At 43.2% G+C, this 23,985-nt stretch overlaps 1 protein-coding gene across 1 annotated transcript in view; it reads right to left on the bottom strand.

The window, feature by feature from the left end:
• The window catches only part of MED27 (mediator complex subunit 27), a 186,045-nt gene that overhangs the window by 94,628 nt on the left and 67,432 nt on the right, over positions 1-23,985 (bottom strand). The window contains exon 3 of the mRNA XM_084820729.1: positions 13,466-13,596. Coding sequence (XP_084676855.1) covers positions 13,466-13,596 — 131 coding nt within the window. The remainder of the gene's footprint in view (positions 1-13,465; positions 13,597-23,985) is intronic.

Below are 23,985 nucleotides of genomic sequence, written 5' to 3'. Positions count from 1 at the left end.
TGCTTGTGGGCCTCCCAGAGATATCTGGTTGGCCACTGTGGGAAACAGGATCCTCGACTAGATGGACCCTTGGTCTGATCCAGCACAGTTCTTCCTATATTTTTATGAAGGCTAAAACAATATATAAGGCAACATAAAACACTGTTATTTACCCAGGCACTTTGAACTATATAAAGCGCCTCCAAGTTTTTATTTTATTGTAATCTTTTTAGGATGTTTAGGTTATTGTTTCAGTATTATGATCTGCACATGTTGTACACCACCCTAAAATCTTATTTGATAAAGGACAGTATAAAATAACGAACACAAATAAATTTTAAGAATATAATAAAAACGTATTTTTAAAAGCTTGCCTCTTGCTTTTTTTCCATTTAGGCCAACTAACAGACATACATGCGCCAATATTCATGCAAAGGAGCATTTAAAAAACTGGGATTACATTCATATCAAACTGTGTCCATCAGATGATTGGGGATTTCCGGAGAGTTGCATGAACTGGGGTCCTGGAACAACGGTCATCTCTTAATGGAGCTGCCTGACAACAAAAAACTTATTTTAAGGTGAATCACACATCAAAGAACTGCTATTTAACAACAAGTCTTGCGGCACCTTAAACAGATTAATCAGCCACAAGAAATTCGCTAATCTTTAAAGTACTACAAGACTTTTTTGATTTTGCTGTAACAGACTAATAGAATTGCTACTCTAAAATTTGCTCTTTAACATTACAGCTGGAATTCCAAGGTGGCTGAGAGTCATTAAGTACCATCTATTGCCTCCAACCTATGCATCAGGCAGAAGATGTGTAACAGAATAAGAATACATGATCCAAAGCTCAGAGAGCATAGCGCTACCTACCTCTGCTGCCACCACCCTTCAAAATCCCACATGTATCTAGGAAATATTCCACCCGTGCTCCAGCCAAGTGTATGGGAATTGTATCAGAGCATTTTGTTTACTGTCACACACCACTGCATCTAAGACAAACAGATTCTATTTCCTAGGTTAATCTGCAGAATGAGATATCCAAACATCCACACCTATTGTTAATCCTTACTTTAAAAAAAACACACACCACATCACATCACAAGAAGTTTACTGAAGGCCTCCTTAGCGACCCAAACAAAGAAAATATTTTAGGGCCACAATGATGTAAGCGCCCAGAAGTAGGAGACGGTTTTAGGTTGTGCATCTGATGAAACACAACGACCTAGTTTGGACATAACGATAATCCGTGGTTTACTTTTACAAAAATAAGCCTAGCCTCCTCCAGGCTCCCCACTCCCCTCTGGCATGGCCGGGAGACGTTTCGATGCCTTTGTTTCTATTTTAGACTAACTGCAGCTCGTCATGACAACCAAATCTGGACAAAGTGTGGTTAATCTTAGCTACAGTTAGCTGAAACCATGGGTTATGAAGCTGAATTATTTTAAATAACTATAGTTAAGGTTAACCATTTTTAACCATTCTGGCTTTTGTGTGGTTTCCCCTCAGGTCTATCAGGTTGAAATACCTCTCCTAAGGTTTGGTTACTGGCAGTACAAGCTTTAGGCTAAAATATGCTGGTTTGTTTTGGTATTTTGGCCCTGTCCTTTTCCTCCGCCTCTTTTGACTCTGGCCCTACCCCTTTTGTCCCTCCCACCACTGGAATGAGGCCCCCCGAGAGCTTCCCCAAAATGGAATTTGTCCCTCGGGGTGGAAGAGGTTCTGCACCCCTGCTCTACTGAGTAGTCTAAACCTTCCATTCTTTTTTTCTTTCTTTCATGCTTCCCTTCTTTCTCATCTAATTCTTTTTCTTGGCATTTCCCTCCCTTTCTAATGCTGGCCGTCTGTCCCCTGACACAACTCTCGCACACATCAACCTCTTCCCAGTCCCCCACCTTCACTTCCTTCATATCTTGTTTGTGCACGTTCTTTACACATCACTTGGACCCAAACCAGTCTTTTCCCTTATTCTCCTCTTTTCTGCTCCATTTTCCGCTCACCTCAGTTTTAGCCTTGTCCACTTCTGTTTTGATACATGATTTTCCTTCAATAGCCTTCCACAGAAGATGGCTTAATTTAAGCTATGGTTTCCCAGAACTCTAGAAAGAAGACTGTAGTAAGAGGAAGTGTGGCTGCCAGCCTGTGCAGAATGTCTTTCTTTCAACAATGCAAAGAAATAAATATACACTAAAACACCAACAGTAATAACACGAACAGTAATAATGACAACAATAAACAGTAGCTACTAATCGGAGTCAGAGATTATGATTTCCAGGTGAGTGTGAATCCCGAACACCTCTTAAGTAAGGGCTGCTTGAAAAGGCAGATAAGTGGGAGACAATGGAACCCTTCAACAAGCAGTTGCCTCCTCTCATCTATGCACTCCTGCTCTGCCTCTCTCTCTCTCCCCCCTTGCCCAGCTTGTTCTTAGAAAATTGTGCTGACTCCCAAGTTTGGAGTGAGGAATATTATTTTGTTCTCCTGGTGATGTGTATAAGTGTGTACATCGACACACAGCTTTATGACAAGGCTGCATATTGTTGCCCTGCTTATTTAACTTATATGCAGAGTACATCATGAGAAACGCCGGGTTGGATGAATCACAGGTCTGAATTAAGATTGCCGGGAGAATTATCAACAACCTCAGATACGCAGATGATACCACCCTAATGGCAGAAAGCAAAGAGGATCGAAAGAGCCTCTTGTTGAGGGTGAAAGTGGAGAGTGTAAAAGCTGGTTTGAAACTCAACATTCAAAAAACTAAGATCATGGCATCTGGCTCCATCACTTCCTGGCATATAGAAGGGGAAGAAATGGAAGCAGTGACAGATTTTATTTTCTTGGGCTCCAAGATCACTGCAGACGGTGACTGTAGCCATGAAATCAAAAGACGCTTGCTCCTTGGGAGGAAAGCTATGGCAAGCCTAGACAGCATAGTAAGAAACAGAGACATCACCTTGCTGACAAAGGTTCGTATAATCAAAGCTATGTTTTTCCCAGTAGTAATGTATGGCTGTGAGAGCTGGACTATAAGGAAGGCTGAGCGCCGAAGAATTGATGCTTTCAAACTGTGGTGCTGGAGAAGACTCTTACGAGTGCCCTGGACTGCAAGGAGGTCAATCCTAAAGGAAATCAACCCTGACTGCTCATTGGAAGGACAGATACTGAAGCTGAAACTCAAATATTTTGACCACCTAATGCGAAGAGAAAACTCACTGGAAAAGACCCTGATGCTGGGAAAGATTGAAGGCAAAAGGAGAAGGGGACAGCAGAGGATGGGATGGCTAGATAACATCACCGATGCAATGAATATGAACTTGAGCACACTCCGGGAGACAGCGGAGGACAGGAAGGCCTGGCATGCTGTGGTCCATGGGGTCACGAAGAGTCGGACACGACTGAACGACTGAACATACATACATGGCAAATTCAAGGGACAAGTGGAACATGTGGCTTTACCATGGTAGAATTCAGGGGTCTACCTCTATTGTTATCAGACTCGTTTATATTGCACCTTTAAAACTAAGGTATGTAGTATTCTCTACACTGCCTCCTGTTTCCTTATATTCTCTATAGCTTCTTCCATAGACTTTATTCATCTCCACCTCCCTCTACTCCTTCTACTTTCAGTTCCCATCCTGCTTCCAGCTATTCTCCCTCCCTCCCTCCCATGACTAGGTTCCATTTTTCTATTAAAATACCCCTGCACAAGTATTTGATAATGCACTATATTTCTAGAAATAATTTCATAAATTGCAACCAAAGTACTTGTCCCATAGATCTTTACTCCCCCCTATCTGGACAACAGCGAGTGTCTCTTTTACTAGCACCAATCATAAGCTACAGCTACTGTCATGAACTCCTCTTCTGTCAATCTGAATATATCAGTTATGGCGCTTAAAAGAATTGCTTTGTAAGAAAATGTCTGGCAGTGCAATAAGTGAATGGAAGTGTAAAAATGAAATCTGAATACAGTTGAAGGGGAAGATCCGTATTATTCTGTAATAGGGAAAAGAAGATTAAGAATCTCTGGCACCAGAAATACCCACATATTGAGCTTTTCATAAGGGGATTAATCACAGCCTAAATAAAAATCAGTAAAATCATTGCATAAAGCAGAAAAAGGTTGGCTTGGTAGGCTGATAAAGCATGAAAAAGCTGCAAGTGGAAGAGCAGCTCCACAATGGCTGTGGCAGCAACCCAGCCAAAGGGACAACTACGAAACAGGTGGCCAACCTGGTCTCCTACAAAAAGTCTGCAACTGGGATAAATTATGCAGGCATGATACACATGGATTTAATTTGTTCTTGCTGCCTATACTTTGTTTTGCTGGATGCCAGAAAAGAGCTAGGGAAAGAATCAGGATTTATGAGAACCAGGGTGATGCAACAGATAGTGTTGGACTATAGAGACCTGGGTTCAAATCCCCATTCAGTCATGAAGTTCAGTGGGGGAACTTTGGCCAGACTCTGCATTTCTGCTTAGCTATCTCACAGGGTTGATGTGAAGGTAAAATAGCAAGTGGAGGAGTGAGAGAAAAATAATGTATGCGGTCCTGAGCTTCTCGGAAGAACAGCAAGATTTTTTTAAAGGTAATGATAAGACACACCAGGAACAAAAAGGGTCAAGTAGATGTGTGTGGAGGATTTAGAGCAAGGGTGGGCAGAAGGTAGATAGCCAGATGTTATGCACTTCAGCTCCCAGAAGCCCCTGCCAGCATGGCCAATGGTCAGGAATGCTGGGATTTGAAATCCCAAACACCTGGATACCTACTTTCTGCCTTACCCTGATATTTAAAACCATGCTGAATGAAGATGGCCCACCCCTCTGGAAGCATCATTCCCAATCAGTTGCACCACAGCATCTGCACCAGTGAAGGCCAGGGACTAAGATGCTGCACAAGAGCTGGAGAAGTCACAGGTACATTCCTGCCCAAATATGGAGCATTTTTAAAGCTCTGTATTCCATTAGAATCAACCCAAAGGCAGCTCAAAGAGTAGGATTGAACCAAAACCAGTATGACAGAATAGAATGACTATTGCCAAGAAAGGCACCAGGTTGGACTATCTCCTCCCATTGTTCAGTATTTTATTTTCAGTGTAGGGCTTTTAGTATTTCCATTGCATTTTACTGAGCATTATGAACTGCTTTGAGGACTTCAGTTGAAAAGTGGGATATAAATCCAATAAACATAAAAATATTGTATCCCTACTGTTCCCTGCTTGGCAGGGGATTCGTCCGCTAGAGGAAGAACATGAGATCCCGAGAAACTAAAAACTAAAAGGTAGACTATGATCCAAAAGGCACTTCCATGATCAGGAAAAAGTAACAAAATACACATATACTTTATTTTTATTCACTTATTTAGTACATTTCTAAACCACCCAATAACTAATGTATTTTGAGGGCCAAACTGGATGATAAATGCATTCACACATTTCACGTTCTGTCTAGCTTTGCCCAGAGACAAAATTTTAAGGTGCAATCCTATGCAAGTTTAGACAAAAAAGGCTGGGGCATGCTGGGAGTTGTAAGCCTTTTTCTGTCTGAACTTGCACAGGATTGTGCCCTTAATAACCATTTCAAAGTATCTGCCTCTTAAGGTACTTTGAAATCAGAGTAATTCCTTCTGGTGGTGAGAGTTTCTGCGTTTCTTTTATTTCTTTCTTTCTTTTTTTAAATGTAACATCATTTTCATTATTGATGGAAAACCAGTTGCTCGATGTTGAACACAAATCTTGGGAAATTCCAATTAAACCATTCCAATGTTTTTCCCTTCCTTTATAATGAAACTATGCTGCTAGTTTGGTGCCAGTCAATTGAGGAGAACTGCAAGACTCACAAACAAGACTCAGAGACAAAAGCCAAGATCTAAACTGCTGTTTAGGCTTGCAGTACAAGGGGATTCGGTGAACCTAGGGGAATGCTAAGTCTCAATTTCTTATGGCACCCCCTCCTCTCAGTGGAACTCCTCTCCATTCTATGGAGATCTGTGGCTTGAGATACAGTAATTCTAAGGCACATTTGGGCTTATGGAAATAATTCCATAGTTCTCTGAATCCTGGCCAAAGTGTAGAAAAGAGATGCGGAGACTCTGGCCCAAAGAGATTCCCCTTGTGGTCTGCAGAGCCACCTGGATTCGTCCAGGGAGCATGGCTGGGTCTCCAGCTCCCACCTCCTGGAGGAATCAGTGGGGGTCCTGCTTCACATACTGCTTGGCAACCTAATTGGGATGATGAGTAGTGCATGAAGCTGGCCGCTCGGGTGGTGCTTGGAGGAGCTGCTGTTTGGCTGAGTCTGTTCGGGATGGTACTCAGCGCATGAAAGATGTCTTGGCTTGGCCAGCACCTGCAGGAACTGCTCCTCCAAGCACCAGCCAGGTCACCTGAGTGAGGCTTCACATGCCACTTGCTGCTCCAGCTGGGACGGCGAGCAAAGGCGGCACCTGGCTCGGATGGTGCCTGGAATCGCTGCTCCTCCAGATGCCAGCGGAGTCCCTTTTTCTGTACAAAGAGAGGCACAGAGCTCCGTCAGGGCCTCTGGATGGAGAAAGGCAAAGCGAGAGAGGTGGGATGACATGACGGGGAGGAGCTTCGTAGCATGGCTCCACATCCTGATGTCATCAAGCGTGCCTCATTGGTTTGGGGAGCTGGGGCATTTGGCTCCTAGACGAAAATAAGTTTCCCTCCTCTGGTGTAGAGGATACCCTGTGGCTGAACGGTTTTAGTCATTTTAGTAATCCGTGCTTTACAGGTGCAATTTCTGGACAGGCAATTTGCTACCACTCTCCAATTACAAGCAAGCATTAAATGCAGCCATCCATTATGCAGGCTTTATCTTTGACTAATGGTTCACAATTTACCTATTATGCAGACGTGTAGTTATATAGAAGGGAAGAATTTTTTTAAAAAACAACAACACGGATGGCTAGCCAACCTGCAGCACAGATGCTCCAAGTGGCACAGGCATCAGGATTTTGCAGCATTCCTAGACAGGAGTAAGAGGGCATGTGGGCCTCCTTATAGCAGAATCAGGACTATGTTCCAGTCTGCTTATACTGACATATGTCTCAACAGAAGACAAACCACTCCATAGCATAGGGGGAGGGTACATACACAATGCAGTGAGCACTGGGATGACTGCCTCATGTACTTTGGGCTTGACTTGGGGCACACTGGCCAAAAAGGGTGACTACTGATGTGCAGAACAGCGGTTGGCAAACTTCAGGCCTGCAGGATTTTTTTTTTTTTAATTAGAATTCCAAACTCCATCAACTGGAGCCAGGTGCAAAACACATAGGATGAAATACTTCTGAGCCTGAGAATGTATTTTGAGTGCCAGAACTGAACTAAACTCACTTTTTGCACTCAAAAATGCACTCTGGGTTACCCCTAGCCCTTTCATCATTTCAGCAGCATAATTTAGGCCGGTGGTGGTGGGTGGCTCATTTTGCTGCTGCTATTGCTATACAACTGGGAGTCAGAAATCCTTGTTGATCCACTGCAAATCACACAGAGATCTACCAGGAAATCCAGATCTGTCAACCCCTGGTGCAGAAGATTCCAGAGAGATTCCTCTTCCCTTTGAGGCCTGCAAGAAATAAACCTTAAGAGTTTCATGAAGCGGTGCTGATGTTACTTGCTGATACAGTCTGGCTGGGTTTTTTTTAATGTTACTTTTTTTAAAGGAACGATATCTTGTGATTGACATCTACACTCAATATATCAGGTTCATCACTAACCCTCTCGCAAATTCTAACCAACTCCCTTCTTGAAAACTGCTGAAGCAAACTCAGCTCCAAAGCCACAATATGGTCCAAGCCTTTCCGCTTGCAAGGTTAAAGCGCTCCACAAAGATGCTGATCGGCAACTGAGATGCACTCGCCTCCTCTGGTCCTGTGCTCTGCACACAAAGCCCAGCACGGTGGGAGCCAGCATGGAGTAGTGGTTGAAGTGTTGGACTGGGAGCTGGGTGATCCAGGTTCTAGTCCCCACTTGGCCATGGAAGCTCACTGGGTGACTTTGGGCCAGTCCCAGACTCTCAGCCCAACCTCCCTCACAGGGCTGTTGTTGTGAAGATAAAATGGAGAGGAGGAGGATAATGTAAGCTGCCTTGGGTTCCTTTCAAGAGGGAAAGAGGTGGGATAAAAATGCAATAAAGTTAAGTAAATATTAATAATATTAATAATAAAGCTCTGCCCAAAGCCAGATGAGCAAGGGCGAAGTGTTGATGGTTCATTCCTAGCATTACTTGAAGTAATGAAACTATGGCAGCCCCGCTTGGCAACCAAATCTTCATAGGGATCAAATTTTGAATACAGCAAGGGCTGGCTAAGGTGAGACAAAGGCAAGATCTTCTTTAACCTTCTCTTTTCCACTCTGAACATTAGCCAGTAGGCTTTGGTGTAGCTGCGACACCGCTGTTAGCACCTATTTCTCCCAGTGATTACTGCTCAGCTATTTACTCTTGTTTGCACGCACTTTGGCTTCCATGTGAGAGCTTGCATCTGAGGGGAGAATCCTGTCTGAGCCTCTGTTCTGTTCACAATGGGGCAAAGGAAGGACGGGTGTGTTGGAGGGGAGAGCAAGCACCTTGCAGGCGTATGTGTGCGTGCACATACAAGGGATAGAGACTTACATAAGTACTTGGGGCCCAGACTGAGCATTTAGGACACTAGTTGGCTACCCCTCCCCATATTACACAGTCCTCATCAATTTTTCAAGGTAGTGTACTTTTTCAGGTCCACACATGAATTGAATCATACTGCTAAAATGATATAGCCACAATAGTTGTGCATTTCTTTTTGGGACATGTTCTGTTCAGTCCACTTTGCATTTGTCCTGAAATGAACTCTCTGTCTTGAATGAATAGGGACAGATAGCTCTCATTCATTCGTGGGGGAGGGGGGGATCAGGATCGATCTACAGAGCAGTAGACATTGGGCTTAAGTTAGTCATGGCCAAATCCCACTCATTTCAGTGGGTCTACTCTAAGAAGGACTTACATTAGATTTCACCCATTGGCAGCTACTTCTTGCTGCCATTTTCCCCCAGGAAGCCTCAATACCGCATTGCTCCAGGGCAATTGGTAGGGAAATGGTGGCCCCCACTGGCAGCCACCAGGTTTTTGGATGTGACTACTGGAGCAAATAATTAGGCAATGAAGGAAACACAAAACAAACAAAATTTCAATAAAAGAAATGAAGTGAGCAAGACATTCAGGTACAAAACTGAATGCAATCTCACCCCCCGCCCCCAACACCTTCCTGTACACTCCTGTGTGCAGAAAAAGCCTAAATGCAGAAAAGACACACTTTCAACTTGTATCACTCTTCTGGAGGAGCAGACCCAATTTTTACACTTGCTAATTTAGTATCTTGAAAAAGTAATGCTAAAGGAATAGCGTGATAAACCAGCATGAGCGAGGATCTTGGGTGAATCTTTTGTACTGAAAGTTATTGGAAAATGATCCCTTCCTTATTAATGCAATTCCCATCATACAAAAAGGTATCTCCATGTTTGAGAATGCACACAGTATTTTAATCTTTAATTATATTAACTCTTCTAGGGAGAAGTATAAACTGAGGTCTATGGATTATTACTTTATTGCATATCATCTCCACGGTATGTAATGAATATTGTTACTTAATGCAGCTGTTGCTGGGGGGGGGGGAGCAAAACTTTGTGTAATACTAAGGAAATCTGAAGAGTGCAAGCTACTGCTATACACTTAGGTTCTCTCTCTCTCTGGTAAAGTTTTAATAGCAGCTTTTGGTTTGCTAAATATTAAACTGCTACCTCCTTGTAGGACAGCAAATGTCAGAGCACTATTCACTTCCAAGATCTCCTGCACTTTTAAGATTTTACCCATGTAAGAAAAAGGTTGATATAGGCCAGATGCTAAGCAGAATCTGAGGCACACAAAAGGAAATTTTGTAGCATGTTCTCCAGGAAGATGTTCAACAGCTGGCTTTTCAGGAAGAATTTTAGAAGCAGAAGCATTTATTTATTTATTTAAAACATTTCTTGGCCGTCCTTCACGGCAGAAGACCTCCCAAGGTGGCTTACAGCAATAAAATACATAAAAACAGTTAAAATATTAAAAGCAATAAAAACATAAAAACAACAATAACGTCCAACAATAAAACCAGCAACAATGATAACGGCACTAACAGCAACAACAGAAGTCATATCAAGAGAAGGCCACGGTAAAATAATGTTTTCAAGCCCTTCTTAAAGCCTGCAGTTCACTTTGAGCCTTTTTAATATTAACTTTCATTTAGATCATTGTTCTGCTTTGCTTTACATTTGTTATCCAGTAGTCTAAACTAGATAGATGTTATGTCCCCACACCCCTCAAAACAAAGCTAAGAGACACAGAATATGTTTTGGCATTTAAAGTTTTTGACCCGGTTCTTATCTCGTCAACAACTCAGAGTTTGTTAACCATGGGTTGTTGAAAATACAGTAGAAGCGAGCATGCGTACTGGTTCCTACTGGACTGCTCCTGCTGCGATAAACAACCCAGTGATGCTTCATTCCAGGGTTGTTTATTGTGACATCTGAACCAGGAGCTCTGGATTGCTGGGCGATGAACAACCCAGACTCTGGAGCATCTCTGGGTTGTTTATCACAGAAGCAGGTGGCTATGTGTGAACCAGCACCTGTTTGCTGCTGTTGTGTTTTCAACAACCGACAGTTAAACCTTGACAACATGAATCTGAAAGTTTCAGTTAAAGAGACTTGTGCGTAGGAACGGAGGGGAAAGTCCTCCAAAGACTCTAGGAAACGTGATTCAAGATCAGTCAGTGTTGACAGTACTGGGACAGGCTACAGGCCTGGCTCTATATGAAACAAATCTTTATGCACTGAACAGTAAATTATTTACATTTACAGTCAGTGAATATGTAAACATTAAGGGCCATTCCAAACCTGGCACCCCACTGGGAAAGATTTGGGCCAACTATCTAGTCAATATGCCAACCAAATGTCATGTTTTATGACTTGGAAAGGTGTGGCTGTTGGGGCATCTGCTCGCTAAGCTTACTAAATCGTACAACCATGCCATTAAGTGGTTCACAAAATGCTAATAGAAGTGGCAACACGGGATGACGCTGAAACTTAAGCAGCAAGGTGAAAAGCTGTATGATTTAAAAAAGAAGTTTCCACTCTCCCTCCCTTTCCCAAAAATGTATTTAGGCCTCCTCAGTAAATCAAGTCGTCGACTGGAGAATTCTGTCCAATCGAAAAATCTATTTTCTCACAAAATGACAGTCCAAAGGGATGAGAAGCTCATCCCCATTTTTAAGCAATTATTTAATTTTAGCGATTGTTCCATTTTTCTTGTCAGCCTGATAGAGAATAATGAGCAAACTGGAGAGACAGAGAGAGACCACTAACAAAGTTATGTGAGCCTCCCACCCTGCTTCTCAGCCAGGACTGCTGTAAAATCCCCAGTAATGGTAATCCCTCACCCTCCAAGTGTTTGCAGCTAAATGGCAGTGAGAATACAAACACATGTTGCTTCCTGAACTCTCCCCCATCACAATCACACAACCTATTCCATGTTCAGTGGCTCCCTCCCTTTATATCTAGTGATATGGGGCAGAAATTTTTCCACAGAAGATTTTCCCAGTGCTTTATTTTTCCAATGAAAATTTCCCATTTCATAAGTTCATTAGCAATGATAAATGGATGTCAGTTGCAAATACAGAAATGGGCAAGCCTGGCAGTTTCAAAGTTGTAGACGAGTGGCTGTCAGCATATCATGCACAGTTCTTTGAGCTGCAGCAATTTATTAGTGTGTCAATAGTTTTCAGCACCTTTGATTTTTTCTTAAATTTCTACCACTTCTAGCCATTAAACACAGGGCGGCTCTAAAGAATTTGAATTTGAAGAATTTAAAGAAATCTGCTTATTTCTGATGTAGATGCACCATGGTTAAAGCGTGAGGGACAGGTGGCATTCAGCCACCCGAGACTGAGCAAGAAGAGGTCTGCAATGCCCTTAGATGTCCAGGGCTGCACGAGCGCTACACTTACTGGCTCAGCATGAGTCTACCCTGCACCAACAGATATGGTAACCTGTTGAATCCCATTCCTGATGAGAACTGCAAGTATTCCCCATGAATGAGAACCATGGTCAAACAAGCTATGAGAAGTGGGGAAATTCAGATAGGAGAGTGCCTAGGGTGTGGGGAGGATGCTCAGAAGCCTGTGACATTTTCTTTAACCTCCTAACGTTAGGTTAGAGTTCAGGAACCAAGTCTGCATTGGGCCCCCGACACATTCTTTCCTCAACCCTAGCAAGAGTTTGCATGTCTCAGTAACGTCCACTATACCGATACACTGCAGGTGCTTCGAGTGGCAACAGAAAGGCAATGGCGACCTTTCCTTTCTGCTAGTCTTTCTCCCAAAGACTCAGAATTTGTTTGGGTGCTCTGCTGACCCAGAGCTATGTACACAGGCAACAAGGAAGGTGCTGATTACACCAGAAGTAGTTACTCAGCACCCTAGGCGTCATACTTCAGCGAATCTAGCAGTGCTTCAGAGGGAAGGGTGTTCGGAGTACCACACTAATGTCTTATGCTTCATTTCCTATTATGATAATTTACCTATATATGTCACTAAATATTTTAAGACATTTATTAATTTATAAGCTTTGTTGTGTGGACCTGTGGTTTTCTATTTTTTAGCATCAGAACCAGACTACCTAAATTGCTGAATTCTGGTGCCGTTACAGTTACCGAATGTCCTCATAATTGCCTGTTACCTGTAACGAGAGTCTTCACTCTAATATAACGTTAACATACGGTAAACAGGTGTGATGTAGAAAGGGCACTTTTAAAATGTTTAGATGAATACAGCTATAAGTTCAGTATCCGTTCTTTTGTTTTTGATCTCCAAGTGAACAGAACAACACAAAAAGTTTACCACACCATATTAGCTTCAATGTGGGTCACCCCACAAGGTAAAACCAGAGGCTATGATCCAAAGAGCTAATTGGGTGAGTCCGAGAGGTTGGATATTGCCCTGATCCTGCAAGCCACTCTTACTGATTAATTTATTAATTACATTTCTATACCTCCCAATAGCCAAAGCTCCCTGGGTGGTTCACAACCATTAAAATCATAAAACCTCCCCCTCCCCATGCCATAAGGCTTCCCAGAAACTTACCATGAGGGAGATGTGTATGCAGACATGCACACACATGAGCAACCTGTGACAAAGGAACCAAACAGCAACAGGAAGACACATATTGCACTCAAGAAAAGCCTCACAAAACAGTTTAATTTTCCTGCTCATCTACTGTTAACAAGATGTTTCAGATAGAACAGCAAGAAAACAAATATGAAACGTCCAAGAATAGTATTGTATTGCAGTGCTTTATTTCCCCTATATTAAAGCATAATTTCTCTCTCTCCCACCCCCCTTCCCACAATCTCTCTCTCTCTCTCCCCCACACCAATATTTGCTACTTACTGAGGTGGTAGCACCAAGGTGGTAGGCTGGGCTTTTGGCCTTCGCTTGGCAGATACTCCCATCTGGTTGGCAGATCGTTTCAAAGACTGCTGATTCAAAAGGCCAGATGCCAGCCCTGCATGGTATTGCAACTAGGAAAAGGGGAGGAGGAGAGAAGATATGAAATCAGTTAAAAAGGCAAAAACTAATAACAAAAACCCTTCTCTTTTTATCACATTGCAACATTTGACCTTTACGCACAACACAAATGTGATATGAGCCCAGAACCAAAATATTTCCTTTAACAAAAGCACAGCTTGTGCTATACTAAACGCTTCTCCTGTAAAGTAGGGCCGTTGGAGGAAAACAGCTGATCATTAGCCACATGGTATTTTATTGTTTTTTTGGCAAACATTCCTACACAGTCTGGAGGCTACAGCACTTTCACAACAAATGCGATCAGGCCTGTGACATCAGCTATCGATTTAGGAGGTGGCAATTTAGCATTTCACTAGTACCTACCAAATTATCTTCATAGGGTTATTTATCGGAAGAGAATTTGGGGTTTTACAAGCGATCTGTCAAGGTCAACTCTTCTTTTATTCTTAGACAAGAAACACAAAACTGGCATTGGCAACATACAGAGAACATCAACAGCTGACAGAACCGCTAGATCCTAGAACCCAAAATTTATCTTAGCCTAAGCCATACATCCTCACTACCCCAACAACCACTCATTATGATCTAGGAATGTCAATATATCCTTATGCCTTAAGAGGAATGCTCCTGTTTAGGGTTCTAGGCAGCCAACTGTGCCTTCCTCTGGGCTACCATAAGCTATCAGGGACTCAAGAAAGCCAACTCAGTCTCCCCACTCAATTTTCTGTTTTAGTTTTACAATTAATACTCAAGATGTTGTGGCTGAAAGCACTGAGTATGCTCAGTCCTCAGTAGGCTGTACTGGAGGGGGGTGGTCCTCTTTGTGGTTTTTTTTTTTTAAAAAGTACTTCTGCAAACTTTGAGGATCCCTGAGAATGCTGGTATCTCCCTCTTATTTCTCAGCAGCCCCAGTTTGGCTTCAATTCTGTTGGCATGGGGGACACTGGTTTGGCTATTAGAGGGAGCAAAAGTGTTTTCAATAAGCTAAGGGAACAAACTAATCAGGGGAAATGTACTGCACCTACTGCTGCCATAATAATATGGATATGGCCAACTTCCTTTCAGTAAGTATTTCACAAGCCAATTGACAAAATAACTGATCCAACTGCTGTTCTTTTCAAACTGCTTAGTGGAACAGGACATCTTAAAGATCTCCTAATCCCAATTTTGAGAAAACCATGCCAATTATAAGTCCACTTTCTGCAGATCACTGCACATTCCCACCTGCCTCAGTCAATCATATAAGGAAATTATGGGTATTTGACCAGTCCAAAGAAAATCAATTGATTTGTCAAGTTTCAGAAGATTTTGTGCAACACAAAAATAAAATCAGTTATGATAATTTGCAGGTTACACATTTACAATCACAACATTGTAATAGTTATTCCATTAAAATAATGGATTTTTTTTAGTAATATGCTTACATTTTCCAGATAAGGTTATTCAAGGGGAAGGGGCAAATGCCGCTTACAGGAACACAACACAGAGATGTTAATAGTGGAAGCTATCTGAGAAAAAGTCTTTCATGTGACCTTATGTCAATATGGCAGCATAGTTGGGGCAAAATAATTCTGGTGATCCAATGTATCCCAATAAAATAAGGAAGCAGGAAGCCAACAAAGGGACACAAAGCAACCCATAAAATAAGAGTAGCCTGCTAGATCACACTACGAGTCCACCTAGTTTACCACTGTATTTTGAACACATGAGTCTGGGAACCTGATTCTCCCCAGCATCTGGTATTTAGAGGTCTGCTGTCTCTGAAAATGGAGTTTCCATTAAGCTGTCATAATAGTTGTTGACAAATTCTTTTTTTAAAGCCATCTCGGGCTGGTGGCCACCATGACATCCTGTGGAAGGGAATTCATAGGAAGCTGCCTTATACCAAGTCAGACCACTGGTTCCATCTCCCTCAGTTCTACACTGGCTGGCAGTGGCTTTCTAGATTCTCAAACAGGACTAGTTTCCAGCCCAGGCGTTGAACCTACAACCTTTTGCATGAAAAGCATGTGCTCAACCAACTGAGCTAAGATCAAATTCTGTAAGTGAATTATGTGTTGCGCGAAGATGAAAGGAGGAGAGAAGTACAACATATCTGAAGACATGGGAACGTTACCTCATGGTTACACATCTGAGAAACCAGCATGAGAACTACAAGGATTGTGGGTGGTGCTCCAACACAAATGCTTCCCAAAAATCCAACTAAAGAGCATCCATTTTTTCTGGAAAGTTTTTCCCTTCATTTAGTCTCACAATCATTCTGGCCAAATCTTTTTAACTGCTCATCTGTAGAGACAGCTGTTAGGATTCTACATGATGATAATTCATTCATACATTCCCCAACTCTTGTTAACATAAGGCCAGAAGGCAAAGCAAGGCAAGATACCAATAAATTAAACTACCAATCAACAACCAGAGAATAAATTCTATAGACTTCTCAACGGAGGCTCCACAAACATTTCAGCAAAATCAGTGGATTAAAACTAAAGTCCAAGCATGTTTAGAGGTTTTAAGATGGGCCAAGTCAGTCTGGTTCCTTTGGTGGAAATTTTTGCAGTTCCAAGAGCTTTTGCAGTTGATGGGTGGCAGCTCCCTATCAGCAAGCAGGAGAGGGTAGGAGTAGTCCTTAGTCTCTCCCTCTAAGGCAGTTCTAGAGGTTACGGACTACAGGAAAAGAGACTTTTGGCCTTTGACCTTCGGTTTGCACCTCTGCCAAGGAACTACCTTTATAGCATGAGAGAGGGAGGAGAACAGAGCAAACTGAAATCAAGAGCTTCCCTACCATAAGACACCACGACAGAATAACTTGGTGTGCTGAAATATATGATGGTATCATAACATGGTCAAAAAAGAGATGGTCCACCAGCCACTTACAAAAATTGGCCGCTTTTGCCATTCTTGAAGGGAGAGGCAGTTTTGGCTACAATCTAGGGATGTACGAAAAATTCGTTTCAGTTCATTTTTGATCAGAATTTACTGAGTTCACACCTTCTAGACCAAATACGGACTCAAACGTAATCTGTGGTCAAAGTCCACACATTTCTGATTCGCAGACCAAAAAACTGCATTCAACAGTCTGCATACATTTGAAAAATGTGCATGAAAAAATGTGTACTTCTGAAAAATGTGCATGTACACAGTTTAAACAATGGGAGAAGAATGTGTATATTTCAAAGAAGTGCACAACTGATGCATACATTTAGAAAAAAATATGCCTGTATTTTCATGCAAAAAGAAAACAACAACAACAACAAAGCTTGCAATCTGATATGGACTTGAGTCGGAGCGAGCCTTGAGATGGAATTCGGAGAACTTCAGTGAGCTCGAGTTTTGCTGATTCACAAATCCCCACTTCAATTCCATCTACAGAAGTGGCCCATCGCTCATATAAGCAAGAATAGATTCAGCTTTAATCACTTTAAATAGGCCAGGCTTTAAAGAGCTGCTTTAGGCACACAGATGGATTCGGGTACAAGTGGGATTTTGAACAGAAGACACACGCCACAAATGGCTTTTCTTTGAAAATAGCATACTATATAGCCATGGCGGGGGGGGGGGGGAATAAAAAAACTACTCTGACCCCCTTGCACATTGGAAACTAGTTATGTGGCTTACTGAATTTAGCTGGTGGGAATCTGCTAGGGACATGCACAGTACGATGGCGTGGGAGGATTCCTGCCAAAAGTTCCTCAGTTATAGAAGGTTCTTGATCGAGGCTCCATGCAGGTGCAGAGCCCATGTGTGTGGTGCAGAGACCACAAAGAAGAAGTGGATGGAACATGTCTTTAAATACCTTTACCCTGACTTTTCATCTATTCAGACCTCAAGTTTGTCTGTTCATCCGTCCATGCCGTGGTGAAAAAATGAAACCCAGACACCTGAAACTTGGCAAGCATACAAAGGGGTCCCTAGGAGTGCGGACCTCATAAGTTATTTTGGTTTTTTTTTAATGCATTAATTAAAATGTGTCTATGTGGTTAAAGCCTGCAATAACATCTTCGGCAACTAGGAGCAGTCTTCCCTAACCAGCACATAGCTTTCCAGTCCGTACAGTTTGAAGCCAGCTGAGATTAGTAGGCCAAGGAACAGAGCTAAATGCCTGCTCCCTCCTCCCTGCTGTGGGGCAGCCCCACTCAGGGGAATAGAAGGGACAGAGCCCTCCCCTCTGGCAGCAGTAGGGGTGCACCATGGCAGGAGCCATGCCTAATGGTGCCAACAGGCATGGCTTCACTCAGACCAGATGGACACTGTGCATCCAATGTTGACACTTGTGTAAGCTTCAATGGCAGGGCTATTCCTACCCATGTGAAGCCAGATCCATTCGCTAGTGTCTATATTTATATTTGGCTACCTTTTCTCATCAGTTCTTAACAAAATACGTAATCATGTACCACCACTGTTGCTGTGCAAAGGATACCTATCTTTCAAAGTGAGGAAAAATTAATGCACTGCTCATGATCATAAAAGGAGCTCTGAGGAATAAGGTCCAAGGATCTCCGATAAATAGCATTCAGAAAACAAAGCAGCCTTATAGGAAGCTGTAGACAGAAAATGAGAGACACAAACAAATGATTTTCACGGAAAATGCTGTACAAATTAATGAAACCGTCCAGTGAAGAGACTGAATTGTCAGCGGTTAGAGCATCCCATACTGCTTCTTAACAGCTTTCTGATTTACTTGGCCAATTTACCGTGTGATCTAGATGGTGATTCAAAGATGTATAGCATTCTTAATAAAAGCAGAGCTACTCTCTGCTAGAGATGGGTGGGGTATCATTTCACTCTAACACACTCATCTTAGGCCAATGAATTTTGCTCGAATTTGTTTTTCTTCCACAGATTCCTTAAATGGGAAATCAATGAATGCAAGGGACAGTACAAGTTTGAAAGACAATGTTTCAAAATGTCAAGCACTCCTGCTTTCGATCTTCGCTACTAGAATTTGCAATGAGAGCAGTATGTGTCACCTTTTATGGAATTAAAAGGCACCGCTAACTTGGCAGAAGACTCTCTTCAACGCAAGGCACTTTTTCCCTTCCTTTTTCTTCACGGCATCCTATTAAGACCAGTGCAAGCTCAGCCATTTAGACCCTGCTGACACCACTCTGGAAGAGGAAAGCTTGTTATATCGCAAGTGGTGGCACTGGGGCCACTTCACCCAATTTAGACCATCTGCACAATGGAAAGGACACAGACATCTGCACTAATCAGAGATGAATTTTGAATTGTGCCATTTAAAAAACAAATCCCATGTTGAATCGCCTCGGTAGGGTTTCTATTTTGGAGGGCATATCTAACGCTATACAGATCTATTATTAGTATTAGCATTATTATTGTTATTAAAAAACAGAACACACCTTTTCTCCTTGAAGGACAACTCCTTCTGATTAAACTACTTTTGGTAATCGTTTATAATACAGACACTCACTCCTTCTACCCTCCTACTTCTGCTTCCAGGAACAGGGATCCAGCTGTCAAGATCTATAAGGGGCCATTAAATATTTACCAAACCATCTTTATAATGGGAGAAAAGGTCAAAGTTAATAAAACTGACAGGCAGCTCCTGTCCAACCTGATTTATACATTATTTAAGCACCATACACTGTATTTCACAGAACAGGAGCCATTCTTTTTAGCTGGAAATTTTTTTCATAGCCTTTGGGTCTAAAGAAGGGAGCAAAAGACTACAGCCAATTCAGAAAATGTGGTCCATAAAATGTAAGATTGAACAGAGAATAAGAGTGGCCGAGGAATTTAGGTTAGGTTATATTTCTGCCCATGGCTGCTTAAGGATTTCTATGACATCCATTCAGACAAAATGATTGTCATGGAAATCCTTAAGTATTGACCATTTTCCCCAATACTAATATGTGAATATTTAATTGGGGGATGTCTATGGCTCAATTCGGACATCACACAAAACCATGGTTAAGAAAGGTTAATGTCTGCATAGACAATGTCTGCATAGACAAAACGGGATATGCGATTCAGGTGACAAATCAGAATCAGACACCATGGGCTGGTTCAGACATCATGCTAAACCATCCTCCACATTATGAGAATGCACAGCTGCAAAAAGGAGCTTTAACTGCAGCTCGCCATGTCGTCCAAATCTAGATGAACTTGCCTCTTAGCATCACCTTCAGTGTAAGAAAATCCACAGCCTGAGAAATCTTCAGAGAGGTGGTCCACATTATTGAACTAATCTAACAAAATGTTGTTGTGCTTTTATAATGATATATTGTATCACTGTTTGTTGTAAGCCACTTTGGGATTTTTTAAATGGGAAGTGATATGTAAATACTCTCAGATATATAAATCTTCTAAAATAAACAAAACAAATATATTTACAGGATGTGATTAAAGTGGGGACAGGAGGAAAGTGATCCAGGGCTTTGAGAACTGGAGTTTGCCTGGGTGGGAGGTAGGGGAGCTCCTTGATTCCTCTCATATCCATATTTTGGATTCCAAATCCTGCAGGCCAGAGAACTACAGCTGAAAATGTTTCTACAGCATGGACAACAGGGGAAGGGTGCATGCACATGTACACTGGTGTCCAGGAGAAGCGACAACACAGCTATCTTCTGATCTTCACTCCTGGCTGACAGACAGTGGATACTGCCTTCTCAATGCCTCCAATGCCAGTCATCCTCACAAACCAGGCTTTGCTTTGCTTGTGGTTCCATGCCCTAAGGAAGGCCATAGATAAGAACTTCAACTACCACCAAGGAAGGGCCAAGGTACCTGTGGGGAAAGCTTTCAGAAGGCTAAAGTTGAGCTGGAGGCCCCTATACGCTTGGCTGGACATGGAAATGATGTGCTGCATCTTCCGCAACATCTGTGAAAGAAGTGTGGACATCTCCTCAAGCTGGGTGATGTGGAGGATGAGGCACCTGCACCAGGTGAGCAGCCAGATCAGCCACCTTGTTGGGTGAGCCCTCAGTGTGAAGCAGCCGGCATGGACCACTGGAAGCACTTTAGGCCAATCACCCCTTCATTACATATGGCCCAAGCACCTGAAACCATTACTATACAACTATGCTAAAAGCAACCACCATAACCACTCTGCTCATGCCTAACTGTTGCTAGGAAGTCCCTCCAAGACGCAGTTATAGCCCAGCAAAGGTTCTGGCTTTCACCTGTTCCTTAAGGAATCAAAACTTATGACTACTGGATCAGTGGGTACAGTTGGCGAGGAAGGGTCTGAGAGATATGGAATCAAGGATCTTTTGTCAGGAAGTTAGGCCCCGACTTCAGTTGTGTTCAAGTGGGCTAGAGAGGCTGGTGTTTGCACACACAAACATGCCTTTGGAAATAATTCATTGTATAGGGCTTACAGCTTGGGGCTTTGGTGCTAATTTGCAGGCAGATTCTCCCTTGAAGCAGAAATAGGGCAAGAGCCATCTGGGTTTGCTGGGTGATCCAACAAGTGACAAAAATCTCCCCAGGTATGCTTGACTAGAGGCTGGAAGATAGTGAATGCTAAGTGTGTGTGTGTGGGGGGGGGGGAGGCTGTAGAATGGGGCTGTAGGCAGACATCTTGCAAGGAGAGATTCTTTTGTTCAAGAGAGTTGGGAGGAAAGGGCTAAGAAATAATGGCAGCAAGGCTAACGGAGAGCAGCTGAGGAGGAGAGCATTCATATTTCTTGTCCTGTTTCTGCAGCTGGCCAAAGTTAAGAGAATTGGTGGCACAGTGAGGCTCTGCCAGCCTTCAAGCACCACACAAATGATAGCTCCTGGGTATTCTCAGAAGAGATGGTGGGGGGAGGGGGACACCAACGTTAGGTGAAGCACACCACAGTTTCTTTTATTTACTGTGCATTGGATCCTGGCTTGTTCAACAATGATTATAACAAACTATAACTTAGCGTTACAGCCAAACGTTGAGTTTAACCATTTATGTCTTACAAGAAAATTTTTATAGATTGCCCAATAAAGCCTATATGTAAAAAGTAAAGTTTTGCATAGAAATGGCTTCATTGTCAGCGCTGTTCCATACACCAGTTTTACCAGAGCAACTCTCTTTCCTGGGAAGTTCAAGTGCCCCCAAATGATTTTCCATCAATATATTTTTTGCTTTAACAATTCACACCCAAATGATAAGACCTGTTTTAAAGGTGCTCCAATCATTCTTGTCTCAGTCCTGGTTTCTTCCCTACTGAAACTGCTCTTGGCTCCTTGCCTGCAAACCTTTACCTTTGTGTATACTTTTCTCCCCCATCCCAACACCTGTTTCATCTCTGAGCAGTAGCCAAGTCAATTCTCCATTATACCAGCTCCTCTCAGACAGACCAAAAGACAAGAGCCAAGACTGAAGGGCTTACATGGTGCAATTTAAGGGTTGTCTTTAAGCATATTCTTCCAATAAAAACTGACCCATATAGTCTGTCTTTCTATAGTTACAATGTCAGACATCGCAATTGTCTCCCTTAAACTGCTGTCAACAGCGGATTCCATTTTGCTTGCAAAATGCTAAACGGTAAAGGGTTCTCAGATTAAAATGTGTCTTATATTTGCTGTCGGTGAATGCTGTCATTCTAAATAAGCAGCAGCAAACCGGATCCCCCAAGGTTTGCAAACCTTATTAAAGTGAGTCCCTGAAAAACATTCTGCCTTGGGGAATTCTAAGCACCTGCTAACCTCTCTACTGTTACTGTAGTGTCCCATCATGGTCATTAAACTAAAGGTATTTAATATAATCTTAAATGATAAAACAGAAACAATAATGCCATATTCTAAATACTGTGCATTTATTATTCTCAATTTGCCCATCCTGCAGATATATCAACCCCTTATCCTCTGGTTGGGGGAGGGCGGTTATCAAACAGCTGAGATCTATGGAGATGAAAGCAGGGATGGCGGAGAATTTCTCCACAAATCTTCGGGAGGCCGAGTGCCGACGCATTCGGCCCCCCGAAAGTGTTGGGGAAATTCTCCACCCCCCCCCCAGGATGGGACTTACCTTCGGCGAATGTCCCTCCCGGCGGCGGGTCCCAGTGGCGGTTCGGCAGCGTTTCAGCGAGGGCGGGGGCCGGTCTCCCGACCGGCTGCCACCGTCGCCATTACAAAACAAAAAAGTACAGTAAAAAAACAAACAAACATATCCGTAATAGGCTACGTGACGATTTGTGTAGCCTATCACGGCTAGATTTCCAAAGTCAGCCGTGATAGGCTACGTAAATCGTCATGTAGCCTATCACGGGTGACTTTGGGGAAAAAAAAAAAAAGCGTGTACGCAAATGGCAGCGCCCCATGGGCGCCGCCATTTGCGTTCCTTATTTGGACAGGGGTAGTCTACGTAAAGATTTACGTAGACTACGGCGAAAATAAGGGAACGCTATTTGCGTTGCCCTTATTTTCGCCGTAGTCTACGTAAATCTTTACGTAGACTAGACGTGCCAAAATAAGGAACACAAATGGAGGCGCCCATGGGGCGTCGCCATTTGCGTACGCGCTTCCCCCCCCCAAAGTCACCCGTGATAGGCTGCGTGATGATTTACGTAGCCTATCACGGCTGACTTTGGAAATCTAGCCGTGATAGGCTACGCAAATCGTTACGTAGCCTATCACGGGTGTGTGTTTTTTGTTTACTTTTTTTTCCGTGGCCGGGGAGACGGGGCGCTCCTCCCCGGCCTGAATTTCGCCGGCGAGGGATGGGGTGCCTCCCCCCCCCGGCCTGAATTTCGGCCGGGCGAGGCGGGGCGCCTCCCCCCCTCGCCTGAACTTCAGGGGGAGAACCGAAGTGCCCCCCCCCCACCGCGAAGCAAGCTGCGGGACAAGGTAAGTCCCTTTCGTCCATCCCTAGATGAAAGTATACCCCCATATTCTGCACAGTGCATTTCACTAAGGCATGAAATCAACTGCCCAGGCTACTTCAACAGACATAAACAAGCAAAGGAGGGAGCAAAGAAACACCAGCCCCCTGCAGCATGCTGTAAGGTACCTGGCAGCCAAAACCACAGGGAAGGGTTTTTTTTAATCATGCAAAACAAACAACCAAACTGCAGCCTCACTGAAACACTTCTCCTCCCAAAATCATGAAGTCCTGCAGAAGGGACAGAGGGTGGTGGATTTACAGGCGTACTGTTGTACTGGCCAGGAGAAGCGGATTAAAACCCAAATTCTTAATCTAGGGACAGGGGGAGTGCGACCCTGTTGATTCTCCTGGACCTCTCAGCGGCTTTCGATACCATCGACCATAGTATCCTTCTGGATAGGTTGTCTGGGTTGGGAGTTGGAGGCACTGCACTACAGTGGTTCCGCTCCTACTTGGATGGCCGATTCCAGAAGGTGGTGCTGGGGGATTATTGCTCTGTGCCATGGCAATTGTGCCATGGGGTTCCACAAGGCTCTATTTTATCCCCCATGCTGTTTAACATCAA

Source organism: Heloderma suspectum, chromosome 14 (assembly GCF_057233095.1).
Source record: "Heloderma suspectum isolate Gila_16-S chromosome 14, 16-S_ref, whole genome shotgun sequence".
In the NCBI taxonomy this organism is placed as follows: Eukaryota; Metazoa; Chordata; class Lepidosauria; order Squamata; family Helodermatidae; genus Heloderma; species Heloderma suspectum.
Note: the sequence above shows the minus strand (reverse complement) of the source record. Positions and strands in the feature narration are given on the sequence as shown.